At 37.9% G+C, this 16,514-nt stretch overlaps 1 protein-coding gene across 1 annotated transcript in view; it reads left to right on the forward strand.

Moving 5' to 3' along the window:
- cdh22 (cadherin 22) overlaps positions 1 to 16,514 on the forward strand; it is a 92,235-nt gene that overhangs the window by 30,947 nt on the left and 44,774 nt on the right. The window contains exons 3-4 of the mRNA XM_030728988.1: positions 12,111 to 12,230; positions 15,450 to 15,617. Of these exons, the coding sequence (XP_030584848.1) occupies positions 12,111 to 12,230; positions 15,450 to 15,617 (288 nt within the window). The remainder of the gene's footprint in view (positions 1 to 12,110; positions 12,231 to 15,449; positions 15,618 to 16,514) is intronic.

Genomic DNA, 16,514 nt, shown 5'->3' on the forward strand with positions numbered 1-16,514 from the left:
GGATGAATCCTCATAGATCTAGGGAGACAGTGATGGACAATAACAGGGAAGACCACCATGGAAACATGAACATGGAGAACATAGAGACAGGGAGCAATAATTCTGGAAGATTATTTGCAGGACTCTGCCCTGAATTCTGGAAAAGGGGAGCTTGTCCTGCCTGCATAGGCTCCTCCAGTCTACTGGGGCAGAGAAGGCAGTGGCAGATGAGGCAGAAGATTCTTGGAATGGAGCACCAGTTGTCAGGTGATGTCAACTTTGATCAAAGACGAGTACTGGCTGGCTGAAAGACCACGGGTACTCTTGCACTCAGCCATTAAAGTGCAGAATTTGACTGCCTTAATATAAATGTAGGAGTCCATGAGCTGCTTTCCACCCCACGGTGCCATATACAAGCAATTGTTGGAGGGCAATTAAAAAAAAAAAATCTTGAATATTTGACAAACTGCCTTTCCCATGCTGCTGCGGCCCCGCTCTCATGTCCTGTCGGTTAGATCAGAATCACTGCTGCCACTGTAGCTTGTTCAGTCGAAAAAGACAAAGGATTTAATTCAAGCAAAAGTTTGGAGTAGTTTACCAGAAAAGAGCAGCAGAGTCTCTGTTGTCAATCTGGATTCTTGGTTCATAGATTTGTAGGTGTGTTCCAGTTGGTGGAATGTGTTGTTAGGTAGTAACTTGAAGTTGAGCATCAGATGGACAGTGTTGCAAAGGAAGTTAGTTGGACCTGTAGCTGTTGCATCTCTGCTAGAGAGAAAGTCCACCAAGGCTTAAAAGAAGAATTAGAAACTTGTTTAGCTTAAAGCTGTTGCATCCAGGCCCTTTTTTGTTTGTTTGTTTGTTTGTTTTACTTTGAAATCTTTAAAGCTTTTTTCAATGCATTTGCTTGCAGATCAGTTTGGTTAAAATGTTCCTCACTGGCTACAATAAAAACAGCACAGTGCATTCAGAGCTGCATTCTAGTTAAGCTAGAGCTAGTTGCCAAGTTGCTCAGCCTAGCATGATAACAGGAAAGGGTGGGAACTAGCTAGCTTGACCACGTACAATAATAATAATAGTAAAAAGAAATTAAATGTTTTCTATTTAATTCTTTATTCTAATTCCAGTTCTAGCTAGCCAGACAGACATGAGAATTGATGGAGACAGGTGATAACTAACTTTAAAATGGAGTTATAAATATTGCCAAACCCACATAGTGTCAGTTCAGTGTCAGTCTGTAAAGTTAAAGATGGGGAAATACTTTTACTACCCATTTTAGTGTTGCCTTAGGCAGTGTTTGTTTTCTGGTGATAGCTGTTATAATAAGATTTTGGACTGGGAATTTACCTTTATACATCAATATGATGTTCATGCAGGTGGTTTACATGGTGTAATGGGCTAATGGTTACCTTTTTTGAAGCCTCATCAATAATAGTTGAATGGGATCCATTTCTTTTTTCTTTCGTTCTCCAGCCATACTAAGTGTTTAAATATTTATGTGCATAGCTTTGAGCTAAGACTGAAAAGTTTTAAAGGCCCAGAGGCAAAAGTAATGGTAAACTAATATGCTGCAACTCCTTGACAATACTACATAGCTGTACAGTTTTGTATCTCCTACACTTACACAGTTGATAGATTGAGCTTTTAGATCTAGTATATATACTGCAGTGACATTATTAGCAGTGGCACCCCAAGCTAATACGTATGCTCCACACGCCCAGCTAATATTGAAGTAATAAAGACAGCCCTTTTCCAATTTGAAATCAGTATTACATCGTGTTACAACATGCATACTAAGACATCCAACACTTCTTTTCTTTCTGTCGTCATGTGAACTGACTGACAACGAAGCCCTGTTTGTTTAGGATGAAAACCTTTAGTCACTGAGATAGTCATCTTTCCTTTCTACTCAAAGGTCAGTTGGAAACGTGTCTGTAAGGATCAGCTCTTAGTGGTGAAATCACAACAGGGTGAAAAGTTTCCATGGAGCTAATCCTGTGATTGATGTGGTTCCATTAGAGAGGAACTCAGGATCTCTGAGTGGCAGAGATGTGGCACAACATGACATCCTCACTGTAGCTTCTAACCTCAGGTAACACTGACTGACATGTCAAAGTGTCTAAAGAACAACATGCAGGCAAATAGCAGTCTGATAATAGATGTGCTGACCACATCCTCAACTTTTATCCTCTAATGACCCAAACTGATGCAATGCAGAACTACCAAATACAAACGATAAATTTTAATTTTAACAATTACTTAAACTCCAACTCATCTTATTCTTTAAAGACACAATCTAAAATATAAAGGCAGAGCAGAGAAATGTACAAACATCAAAATCCATTGGCCAACACAGATTTGATTTAAGACAATGGTGTGCACTTTTATCTGTCATTATCCATCTTTCCAGCCTGTATAAATATTAATGGACTTTACATTATATATATATATATATATATATATATATATATATATATATATATATATATATATATATATATATATATATATATATATATATATATATATATATATATATATATATATATATAATTATTATTATTTTATTTATTTATTTTTTTTACATATTACTGTTGTTGTTAGTAGTTTCTACTCTCCCACACAGTACAAAGTGGTAGAATATTGTCATCATACCATCCATCCATCTGGGAGTCTGTCCATGAGGTTTTGGCCATTTGGCATATGTGTTCTTCATTCTTCAAATATGTGCAACACAATATTTGTCTGTCTATCAGATCATCTGTCTGTCTGACCATCCGTCTGAACATCAGTCCATGAGGTTTTATTTTTCTGGTCTATACACTCTGAAACCACAAGGAGTTGAGCCATTACATTTGGCATATGTGTTCTTTACAATTCAAAGGTGATGCACAACACAATATTTGTCTTTCTGTCCATCTGTTTGTCCATCCTTTTGACTGTCTGGGCATCTAGCTGTGAGGTTTTATCTTTCTGGTCTATACACTCCAAAACCACAAAGAGTTGCGCCATGAAATTTAGCATTAGTGTTCTTTACTCTTCAAAGACGTGCAACACAATATTTGTCTTTCTGCCCATCTGTCCATCTGTACGTGCAAAATAGTTTTGCAGAAGTTAATAAAAAGGTCTGCTGAAGGGTTTCCTGTTATGAAATGAGTCTGTAATATTTCTCAGACTTCTAAATCCATTTTATATTTTCCTTAATGGTGGGAGGATATCCCCACCAGTGATGGGTCTTGTTATTCTTATAACCTGCATTTATTTTAAAAGAAACAGTTTTGATTTCAAGTATGAATACAAAGATGAAAGATATGATGACTATTTCCCACTAAAGAAAGAATATGCTGTGTGCTATGTGTATGGACAGATTTGTTACTGACATTTAGTAGACATGTATTTAATAAATTGCCTGAATTTAGGTATAGAAATTGACACTGATTTAAAGCCCATAGAGCAATGTAGGAAAAGCATTTTGAGATGTTCTTTCTGGGTGTCTTCTTGAAGGTCACTGGCCCACCTATTACCTGATTCAAAGATACATCACTGATAGTAAAATATGGACAATGTACAGAACAACTGACATTTAAAGGATATTTGTGGTGAATGAAACAAAGACTAGGAACAGGCATTAAAGTAGAACAGAAAAGCTGTTAATACTGGTCTATTTTTAGGTTGACATGCATTTTTAAAGCTCCTTTGTGACAGTGTTGTTTTAGTAAAGTAATCTATATAAACACAAAAGATAACGGTATAAAACTAAAAAGTAAGTTAAACAAAAAAGTCATGACACAATAAAATAAACCAGGTAGGAGAACCTTTGTGAAGAAGAGAACAGCGCCTGTCTCTAGTCTTTGTTTTTTTTTTTTTCTTCTTGATCCTTTGACCTTAGTCTCTTGGTTTCAATTTAAAATCTCAATTTCATGCATTCGTATAGTGGGCATTAGAGATAAATTTCCCACTCCTTTTGCTCCCTTTGTATGTAATGCAAGAAGTACACAAGAGGATTAGAGTAATAATCACCCTAGTGGCTGTGCAGGAGGCTGTAAATTGCTGCAGTCACCATTAGGAACTCCCGATCCTTTTATGCTAACAGTAGATGAGACATTTGGAGCAGTGGGTTGACAAGAGCAATGCGATAAGGCAGGAGCAACTTACAATCGATATTGTCTGCCAACCACCTTTATGTATATGACCAGTAACATCTACCATTATGCGCTTAACCACAGTGTTTGACATCATTGATTTTGGCTGTGGTGTGTGTGTGTGTGTGTGTGTGTGTGTGTGTGTGTGTGTGTGTGTGTGTGTGTGTGTGTGTGTGTGTGTGTGTGTGTGTGTGTGTGTGAGTGTGTGAGTGTGTGTGGTCATTTGTATAAATGAGGAGGAGGTGGGGAAAGGGAGAGGGCAACAATGTGTGATACAGTATATGAAGAGGTATGGAAGATGTATATGACAACAGCACCACAGTGAAATTGATCAAAGCTTTTACTTTTTCATTAGCAATGCAATCAAGTTGACTGAACACTATCTTTAGGTTACCGTATATTAACATTCTGACTTTGTGCAAGGAATGTACTAGTGTTAATGTTGATACATAGCCTGCTGATACAGGATCTCCATCTCTCCATTTATTTTCTTAACTAGGATGTACCCCACCTGTCAGCCTGGATACGGGATCTATACAAATTATCTATAACTCCAACTTGATACCCTTGAATGATTTTCTTCTTTAAAAAATGAAGAATAAAAACAAACAAACAAATAGACAAAAAAAACCCACTCCCTATTGAAAGGCTTCTATAGCTTAAATTGTATTTTTTAAAGATCCAATATTGCCTTTGTTTGTTTGTTTGTTTGTTTTAATTGTTTTAAATTCAGTACCAAAGCATGAAAATACTGAGAGGTTAAGATTTAAAGTTGACATGCCAATCTGGCTTACAGTATTGTCCAGGAAACAAATAATGATACAATCTCTCAAAAGATAAAAGACAAGTTCAAGGGCTAACAAAGACTAGATTTACAATCTCTGTCGTAAGAGATGAAAAATATCCCTAAATCCTTGTTGAGATCTTGAAGAGGATCAATGTAAGCAGGTCATTGGCTTTTATGACATGGCAGATTTTTCTTCCCCTTATACTTCATTCTCTATCTCAGTCTCTCCCCACCTCTCTCCTAGGGCATTTATGTGGATGAGAGAGGAATGAATCACAGTAGAAGTAGTGAAGAAATAACTTTTCATGTGAAAACACCTCAGCTTTTATGGCTTTACTAAATGATCCATAATGCGGGCAGGGAGCACTCAGTCCTGCAGATTAAGGCGGGTAGGAGTGGAAAAGAGGCTCAGTGCTGCAGCCGTTAGACCACTTCGCCGAAGCTCGCACCAGTATGGCACCAGCTGAGATAGGCACAAATCTCTTTTATGAGGCTCCTTCTTAAATAGCTGTCAGTCTGGTGTCTCGCACGTGGCTCACTTCGCCAACTCCCTTCACAGTAATTGAACCATCTCTCCCGGAGTGCTGAAATGGTGTGGGAAGCCATTCCGACAGGCTGTGTTGATACCATTAAACCAAACTCATGCATAAATCTAACTGTATAGCTATCGTCACCCACCCACCACTGAATCCTCCATGCCACAACCTTCCTCAATAGTAAGACATGATCCTGGGGTTAGTTTTTATCTGAATATTATTTACATTATATCTGATGAATAGTTTTCATTGCTAAAGTATAGTTTTCAATACAGACTGAATCTTAAGTCTTTTTCTTTGTCAGAAGGCCTAATAAATAGAAAGGATGCATTTCTAACATATTGGTTACAATAAATATTGTAACATTTAACTTAATTGACTTAGCTTTTAATCCCTCCTACCCTGTGGGACTGTAAGTACTTTAAAAAAGACAACAATAGAATTAGAGAATTATTAACTTTTGAATAAAGATGGAAAATAATGTGTAATAAATGGCTGCCATCCAACTCTAATTGCTTACCCATTCTGCTAGAGGCTTAAATGAATAACAAAGCTATATCCTCATTAGCTGCACAGCAGTGAGATGTTGTAGCCCTGTCTAGTTCTCCATGGTCAGGCACGTCATAGTGCTAAACACTGTTGCTCTCACGAATGCTATGGTGAACACTATTAAAACAGCAGTTTTATAATTTGCTGTGACATAATCAAATTACTACATAACAACAGTTTGCATATGAAACTCACCATAGTTCTCTGTTTGTTTGCTTCCTTGTTTTGCTGCAGCTTTAATGCTGATAATGATGAGCCATGTCACCTTAGACTTGCAGCAAAATTTGGGAGTTAGAATATGTTTTTAATAGAAAGTCTATTGATGGGCTTATGGTTAACATTTGCTCTGTGGACCGTGCCCACTTTGGTGAGGTGTGAAAATGTGTCAGTTCAGTTCAATTCAATTCAATGTAGTTTTATTTATATAGCACCAAATCACAAGAAAAGTCACCTCGAAGCACTCCGTACTTCTAAATCTAGTCTATGTTCTGATGAAAACATATAAAAACCCTACAGTATTCAGGATAAAACACCAATGATCAAACTACTCACTGTAAGCAAGCACTTTGCAACAGTGTGAAGGAAAAACTTCCTATTGACAGGAAAAAAGAAAAGAAAAAACTCCAGCACAACCAGGCTCAGATAGGGGCAACCATCTGCTGTGATCAGTTAGGAGTGAGGGGAAGAAGAAAAGAAAAGAGAGATTAGAAAAAAAAAAGACAACATAGAGAGACAGGACAAAACTCAGACTGAGGGAGAGAAAATACTAAAGGTTAATAGTTTTAAGTCTAATATGAAAATTACAGGGGGTATTTGACTACTGAATACAAACTGGGAGCTGGTTCTACTCGAGAGGACCCTGATAGCTGAAGGCTCTGTCTCCCATTCTACTTTTAGAAACTCTAGGAACAACATGTAAGCATGCAGTCTGAAAGCAAAGTGTGCTGTTAGGGTACTATAGTACTGTGAGGTTTTTGAGATATGTTGGGACCTCCTTGTTCGAACTGGCTGTGGCTCAGGAGGTAAATCAGGTCAGTTACTAATCAGATGGTTGGTGCTTCGATCCCTGGCTACTCCAGTCTACATGCCAAAGTATCCTAGGCCAAGAAATTGAACCCTGAGTTGCTCCTGGTGTATTCATCTGAGTGTGAATTTGTGAATGTTAGATAGAAAACACTTAGATGTTGAAAAAAGTGCTTGTGTGACTGGGTGGATGCAAGTGTTGTAGAAAAGTGCTATATAAGAATTATTCCATTTACCTTGTATATGAGGAGGAGGAGCCAATGAAGAGAAGTCAGTATTGGAGAAATATGATCTCTTTCTTGCCTCCGTCCCTGTTACTCTTGCTGTAGCATTTTGGACTAACTCAGGGCTTTTTAGGGAACTTTTAGAACAACCCAATAATAATGAATTTGAATAGTTCATCCTAGAAGTAGTGAATGCGTGAACTAGTTTTTCACCATCTCTGAGACAGGATGTTTTTAATTTTAAAGATATTATGGATATAAAAAAAAAAAAAAAATCAGTCATACATATTCATTTAACGTAGGCAGTGAAGGATATATCATGGTCAACTCTGTCAGTTGTTTCATCTATAAGAACATCAGACAGTAATGATAGGGTGAAATATAATAAAAGCCCACATTTCTACACCATGGTACAACAAAGTGAGATCATCCATCTATCCATCCATCCATCCATCCATCCATCTTCTTCTACTTATCCGGGGCTGGGTCGCAGGGGCAGCTACCCATTCACTACCCAAAAGCATGACTATAGGTGAGGGTAGGGGCGTAAATTGACAGGTAAATCCACAGCTTCGCTTTCACGCTCAACTCCCTCTTTGCCACGTCAGTGTCTGCATCACTGCTCACACAGCCCCAATGCGTCTGTAAATCTCCTGCTCCCTTCTCCCGTCACTCATGAACAAGAACTCAAGATACTTGAACTCCTCCACCTGGGGCAGCAACTCGTCCCTGAGCCAGAGTGGATAATCCACCCTTTTCCGGCTGAGGACCATGGCCTCAGACTTAGAGGTGATTATTCTCATGTCAGCCACTTCACACTCGGCTGTGAACTGTTCCATGGTGAGCTAGAGGCCACCACCTGATGAAGCCAACCGGACTGCATCATCAGCAAAAAGTAGAGATGAGATTCTGAGGCCACCAAGGCAGAAGCCTTCCGCCACTTGGCTAGGCCTAGAAATTCTGTCCATAAAAATTATGAATAGAATCGGTGTCAAAGGGCAGCCCTGACAAAGGCCAACACCCACAGGAAATGAGCCTGACTTATTACCGGCAATACAGACCAAGCTCTCGGTGCGATTGGACAGGGACTAAATGGCCCACAACAACGGGCCAGACACTCCTTACTTCCGCAGCACCTCCCACAGGATACCCTAAGGGATGTGGTCAAATGGCTTCTCCAAGTCCACAAAACACATGTAGATGGATGGGTAAACTCCAATGCACACTCGAATATCCTCAAGAGTATAAAGAGCTGGTCTAGCGTTCGACAACCAGGACGAAAACCACATTGGTCATCTTGAATCTGAGGTTCAACTAATGGATGGACCCTCCTTTCCAGCACCCTGGCATAGACTTTACTGATAATTAAACAGCAAAATTATTTGTATTTGAAGGCTAAGCTACTATTTAAACTAGAACTAGACTTGAGCAATAACACAAATTATTTTATTCAATTTCATCAGCGATAATATTGTGCAGAAAAATTTGAGGTAGACTTTTTATAATACAACCAAACACACCCAGTTCAAATAAATGCTCCCATGAGTGATAACAGACCTCTATATTTTGGAAATAAATATTATTGTTGTCTTCATTGGTGTGGGAAGTAATTTCATAAGATAATGAATATTGTGAGCGTTCTCTATTAGACATTCTGTACTTCTCCTGTTACTGTTATGTGCATTACATTTGATCATTTTTTATTGAATCCATACAAGTACAGCAATATTCAGAACTGCTTAAGCAATGACAATGACAACTGTAGGTAATGACTTATCCCTTTGAAAACACTGAAATAAGTCAGAACTTTAATAAGAACCCAAGTGCCAAACTTGCTGTCTCACTTCTCTTTTTAATATAAACACAATAAAGAAGCATTTGCATTTATATAGTTCTTCCAAACCATCTGACGTTGCTGCCAGCCAGTATCCAGAAACAGCTGAGCATCAAACTGATTGTTACCTGGGAATATTAAGATAAGGAAGTAATCCCATGGACAAAAATGGTTTTGTTGGACTTTCAGCAGTGGAGCCAACCAGGTAGGAAGAATTAGCAAACCCCTGCCTGTTGCCAGTAATGAAAATGCCTAGCCTCTATGAAGTTTTATGTTTTCGGTGTGATAAAAATGATATCTCCCTCATCCCCTAGCTGGAACAGAGCATATCTTGATCTTCAGAGACTGGTGCTTATTTTGCATATATGGGACAGGTAATAACTGTATGATACAACTCAGAATATGAATTTAAAAATTCATTCCAACCTAGTTGATATGCAGTACACTGAATTCACTGGAAGCTGCAATATATCAGGATTTCACTAATAACCTCACAAGGATGTTGACAGTACCAGAATTCATGATTCTGTGGCATTGCACATATTTGAATGTCCTTGCTCATTCCCTTTTTACACCAATTGTTTCTTAACAGATTTCAGAATGACTACGAAATAGCTTTGTTTCACTATTACAGGCCAGGCAGGGTGACACCTTATATGAGAGTTGTATTTTAGCATGCAAACTGGCAGGAGTGCTATAGGTGACGGTAATAGAATAGTGATCTTAGCCATCTGATTTAATGGGTGGGTAGTTTTAATGGTAATCTGGCTTCTCTCTCCTGCTTCTCCCCTTAGGAGTTCTATTGGATGACAGGAAACAAACAGTGCTCTGACACTTCCCGCTCATTAGCATCATTAGCATACGGTCATTATGTAGCTGGACAGTAGCATGACAGGGCTCTGAGAAAGGCTACAGTGGTGACCTTTAGTGGACAACACCAGCTGTCAGTAATTACCCATAGTATTCTCCAGAGGGATGGAGACAAGAAGTGACTCCTTGTCCTTGAGGACCTGTGGTGCCTAGGAACATCTCTTTTATCTTCCATTTGCCTGTAAGTGAATATATTTATAGAAAGGGGGAAAAAATGTACTCACATCCTAGAGACAAGTATGCAGCTGTTTCCTAACCTCAACATTAGGAACCCTAAAGTTGTATAGTCTTTAGGCTGAATTTTAACTAAAATGTGTAACTAAATATGGAGATGCGTCTGCATTTTTGCTGCCAGAGGCTTGTTTGTGCATACTGTTGACAAATACATTACACCGAGTAGAAAATAATGACTTAAACACTGTTGCTCGACAAATCCCAAATTTGGCATTTCATGTGGAAATGACTTTATTCTTTGTATTCAGCGTCTAAGTGTCTCATAATCATTTGTAATTGTTTGTTGTAGATTACTTCAGCGTCTTGCAGGCTTTGATGATATAATGTTGATTCTACGACTTCATATTCTCTTTCATCTGTGTGTAACCTCTGTACCAGTAAGAGGGAAAACAACTTTGAGCCTTGGTGTTGAGAAAAGATAATGTGAAACATCAAAAAATTTGTTTGGAAAATTATGGGCATGGAGGTGAAACAGCTACTGGGTGCTATGGTATCTGAATGCATTAACATCCCTCCTCCAAAAATAATCGCAGACAAGTATGCATAAACACAGACACAGGTGTTTGCAGGTGCTCGCATGCACATATTTCTAAGTCACCCACACTGATAAACTGCTTTGCTCACAACTTTAACTACCTTAATGATGGTTCAGTCTGGAGCGCTGTCGTGTCACAGCAAGAAAGTTCTGGGCTTAAATCCAGCTGGGGCCTTTCTGTGTGCAGTTTGCATGTTGTGCCTGCATGGGTTTACCTCTGTATACTCTGGCTTCCTACTACAATCCAAAGACATGCATGTTAGGTTGGTGATTCTAAATTGGCTGTAGATGTGAATGTTTGGTTGCTTCTCTGAGTTAGCCGTTCAAACGCTCCACGACACCTGGGCCCCCAGAACTCTTTGACCCTAAATCGGATAAGGCCTTAGGCATTACCTGTTGGGAACACAATTAAGGTTGTCTATCCAACGTAAAATACCAGGTACTGTGCGTGTGAAGGGCTGTAGTGAAACTGCTCCGCTGCTCTGGCTGTGCCACGTGTAGTGTGATATCAGCGCACTTCACACATTAAATTACTACTGCCTCCTCTCACTTGGGTCAGTCACAGCCCCCAGGCTTAACAACTTTTCTGGAAAAAACTTGCCTTTTTCCAACTCCAGTGCCACCAGGAAACCCCAGACAAACACCAAACAAACAGTTCTGATCACCATATCCTCCACATTGTTCTTGTAGTTGATGTGCTAAGCTCCAGCTGATTATTACATCAGATATGTCAGTTGGTGGCCCAAATTCAAATAGAAAAAAGCCCTAGAAGGTGTGTGGCTCTTAGAGGAGCTTGCCGGTGGGCACACTCAGGGTATAGAGTACTCAAAAACCACCCAAACACACACACACACACACTTAGCCTTCTTACATTGATTTGTTTAATTTCAGTAAATATTTGTCTTACATTTTGTGGTACTGTTGATATGTTTGATGCTTGAATATAAAGACAGTTCTATGAATACTGACATAACATCTAATTTACTTTTTTAAACTGTGCAAATTTATCACTTTGTGTCAACTGTCCATTTGTATGAACTCTGATGTAGTATTCTTAATGAGGTTTTGTTGTCTTGTGAGAGCATAGATTACTTTTAAAAGTGAATTTTCAGCTAGGATTGTCAGCCTTGCCTGTCAATCCTAAATTTTATATTTTGTACTCTGGTCCTACAAAATTTATAACAATTCTTGTACCCCTTACATTAATTATTGTTTCAGTCTGCTCATTCTGTCCCCACAAAGAGAGAACCAGCGGCAGTTTCATACAAACGCAGGCATCCTTGAATCTGATTCATATTTACATTTTAGGGTTCTAGTAGTTGTCCAAATTATCCGCAGTGACCTCCTGGCTCAAAAGTTTGATTTCTTTTCTTTGACATTATGTTGTTTCTTTTCAAAAGGAACGTCAGTCATGAAGGTTACTGCATCTGATGCTGACGACCCAACTTATGGTAGCAGTGCCAGAGTGGTGTATAGTGTACTGGATGGAGAAAAGTTTTTCACTGTTGATAAATACACAGGTAAGAGCACACATACAGCATTCGATGAACCTTCATTTTCTTCCTCTTTTTCTTTTTCTTTCATCAGTGCTTTAAGGAAATATATCCATATACATATAAAGATTCATTCATTTATTTTCCTTCTTTCACACTTTTCTTCCCTCTTTCTTGATAATTTACACTCTGATCTAAAGCTTTACAGTGTTTGCCTCACTAATGCTAAGGCTGGAAGACAGAAAATGAATCTATATAATAATCAACACATATTTCCACCAGATTTAGAATTAACTATGAAGAATCATTGTCTTTCCCTACTGGTGTATAGGAACAATATGGCCTGAACCACAGTCTTTTAGGGCTGCAGGAAAAAACCTCTTGGGAGGGATTTCCTCACCAGGGAAAAGCACTAAGGTTTTAATGATTCCTTTTTTGGTCTCTACCAATTTGATTTGGTCAGCCGAGGCACCTGGATGATAAATGGCTCTGCCTTGGTGGGACTAGCCAGGAGACTAGGTGGTTCATTCCAGCTTCTGCCTCATGACCCCCATTCCTCCACCCTCTCCCACTATCTTGTAGGCAGGCAGGCAAGCTTAATAGGTGCGAGTCAAGAAGGTCAAAATAAAGAGGAGACAAACCAGCTGTGAAATCTACCTCATTAATATCACTCTCACTCACCTTGACAACAAACTCAGTAGCAAGTTGCTGTTTTCTTCTGTTGCTTGGCAATGCTGAAATTGCCTGGAGATGATTTCTGAGTATCTGAGTACTGTTCTTTTAAATATTTTAAAAGCACCAAACCATGCTATTTAATTATACATGTATTGTGGATCATTATGTCAAAAAAAAAATCTCTAGATTTCCGTGTCTATTAAAAATTATATCATTCTTTTGTCATTGTTATTTGCCAGTAAAGCAACAAAAGAAACAGTAAATGTGGAACTTTATCGTTCCAAAAGTCCCATTGTATCCAAAGTTATAGCATTTAATACAAACCTTTATGATTTTAAATAATTTATGATTTTCTACTCACTGAATTTAACACAGATGAAAAGAAATATATATATATATATATATATATATATATATATATATATATATATATATATATATATATGTATATGTATATATATATATATATATATATATATATATATATATATATATATATATATATATATATATATATATATATATGAACATAATATGTTACTTAATTATGCATATGGTTAATAATTATCCATAGAGCATAGAGCACTGGGTCTGCTTTATTTAAGCTTACAGTATATGTGTTCTCTCATAAGGGCTACACATATATGAGAGAACACCTAAAACCATGACAATTATAATGCTACATTTAGGGTCTGTTCTGTATTTCTTGAACACTACATATTGTTCTGTAATGATTATTTGGTGTTTTGTCCATGCTTAACGCTAACTGATTACTTCTTCTTGTACCTCCCACTAAAACACCAGTTGCAAAGGTGGTTTCTTTATTTTCAAGATTCAAAAGAAAAGGGAAATAAAAGCAACACAGGTGGTGTCTATGAATGCAGCCGTCAAAAGTGTAGACAAAGTGAATAAGTATTCGTGATTGTGTTCATACCACAGCTGTAGATTCATCCACTGTAATGTCAGAGTGCAACAGCACCCCTGGTAAAAATGTGAAAACAGCAATATGTATGGTTCATTGGATTTTGGGGACATAGTGGCAGAAGGAATGAAAAAGTGAGAACTATAGAAAGCCTAGCTTATATCTCACCTGCGTCTCATCATAAAGTGGTGGGACAGTTGATTTTTTTGAAAAGCTACAAAGCAGATTATGTTTAGGATTATCCTTTACAGATTTAAAATAGAAATATAAATATATATATATATATATATATATATATATATAAATAAATAAATAAAATATAGGGTCACATTTCACAGTTGGTATACACAGTCTCCGTCACCCAATCGTAAAGCAGCGTGATATGCTTTGGAATATGGAGTGTATTGAGTTAGCTGGCTTCTTTGATAAATAAAGACCATGTAGATTCATCTGCATATATCGCTTCCATACCATGAAGTTGGAGCAGCGTTGCTGTATACTTGTTAGAGATTGTAGCTTTACTCTCGACAGCCCTAATTTAGATGCATCCCCTCTGGCTTTGGTGGATAAAAGAGGAGCATGTCATCTGTCTCCCGCCTTAACTCCATTGCTGCGTGTACTGTATTTTGGTTACTCACTGAACAGGGCCCAGGGCTAAATGTGACTGGAATCTGTGAGTTGTATACCCAACACAATGCAAACCTTTGGGAATGAGACACCAAGACCGAGAAATATATCAACAGATTCTGATGCGGAAAATCCCAAGGGGTAAAGTGGAATGATATTACTGCTGTAGAGTAAAGCAGAGAGCTACTGATATGGCTAATTCTGCACCAACAAGGAGAATGACTCTTTTAGACCAATAAGGACCCTGTGCTTTTTTTGTGTGAATATGTGAGAATTATACTAGATATACTAATATAGATAGACAAATAAAATAAAAACAGATAAATATATTATAAATATGCAAAGATAATATTTCACAGAGTAGACAGCATCATTATAAACAATGAAATAATGAAATAAAATAACTTAATGAGCACTGTTAGGGTTGTTTGTCATGTTGACTAAAATAGTTTGTCAGTTCTTTGTTGTTCCTGTCATCTTCAGGTGTAAGGTGGAAATTGTACTTTTACTTTATATAATACGTATCTAAGTAATACAGAAAGATATGGAGGACTACCATGGTCATGTTTAAATAAACTGGTACAAAACATTGTTTCCCAATAACCGAAACTGTCACACTGTTTTTTTTCCCCTCTTTGTCTCTGCTTCCTACCTCTCTATTTACAATATGTCACTTTTTCTATGTCCCTCACTCACTTTTTGGACATCTAAATCTCAGACGTGAAAGAGCTGTTCAGGGGGGCTGTCTCATGTCTACATTCTGCCTCTCTATATATTATTCATTTTTGATACAGCTAAGCCATAATATGGTGTATGTGAAGAGTCACAAATTCCAATAGAAATGGAATGTGCTGCACTTGTGCCTCCATAATGCTGTGCTTAGCAGAAGTTGATCTTCAAAATGTGAGAGGCAATACAGTTGGTTTAATACATAAGTGGTAACCACTAATGCAACCTTTCCGATGGCCTCACTTGCTAACTACTCTTCCTCTCTCTACTCGCTTCCATCTCTCAATCATTAGGAATCATCATGACGGCAGTGGCAGATTTGGACCGTGAGACACAGGATCGTTATGAGTTGGTCGTCAAGGCAACAGACATGGCAGGACAAATGGGTGGTCTCTCTGGCTCCACCACAGTGACCATAGTGATCACAGACGTTAATGACAACCCACCACGATTTCCACAGAGTGAGTGCATCCTGTGCATTCTCTTACTTTGGACAAAAAAAAAAAAAATAGATAGATAGTGAGACAGAAATAGAGAGAAGTTCATGACTGACAATGTGGGTGAAGAAACTGAAAGCCAAGACCCAAATTAAAACATACACAAGAAAATAGTATGTAGCCTTTAAGCCACTGAAACCAATATGCAGTAGCATGAATGGCCTGGATCCCATCATAGATTTGATCATTCTTTTAAGCAAGACTCCAAAAATTTGCAAAATCAATGCATTAGATACATCGTAATGTTATGTATATATGACAGTGGGTTGTTTTGGGGCTAAATGACTTTCATGCTCACATGCTCAACAATCTTTTTAAACCTTTTTTTTTTAATTTTAAGTCACATTTCTCTGACATATTGCTGCTAAATGCCAGTCTGAACTGAATTATGATTACATTAATGAATGAGGTAGTGCATTCCTGTCTTCTTTTTTAGCTCTCTTCTTTCTGCTTGTTTGGAGTTAAACTGATGCTGTAACCCATAACAGTATTACTTTTGTTCAAGCTACGCAAACAGCATCTGACAGTCTGTTTGATTGTATTTGATATGTCTACACACACACACACACACACACACACACACACACACACACACACACACACACACACACACACACACACACACACACACACCTTTTCTTTACTATTATTTGTGTATAAATCCTTTTTTCATCTCAGTAAATCATATTTGCCCAGTCAGAGTGATAAACCCTGCAGGATTAAAGTTCTTACACTCTACAGTATGGTGAAGAGATAGAATTTGCATGCAGTTTCATAAATGAGATGGAAAGGAGGATGAGATATGATGTATGTAAGGACTTTTATGTTTTGAGGAATAAGTTTTTTTTGTTTTAATCTTTT

Source organism: Archocentrus centrarchus, chromosome 5, assembly GCF_007364275.1.
Source record: "Archocentrus centrarchus isolate MPI-CPG fArcCen1 chromosome 5, fArcCen1, whole genome shotgun sequence".
NCBI lineage: Eukaryota > Metazoa > Chordata > Actinopteri > Cichliformes > Cichlidae > Archocentrus > Archocentrus centrarchus.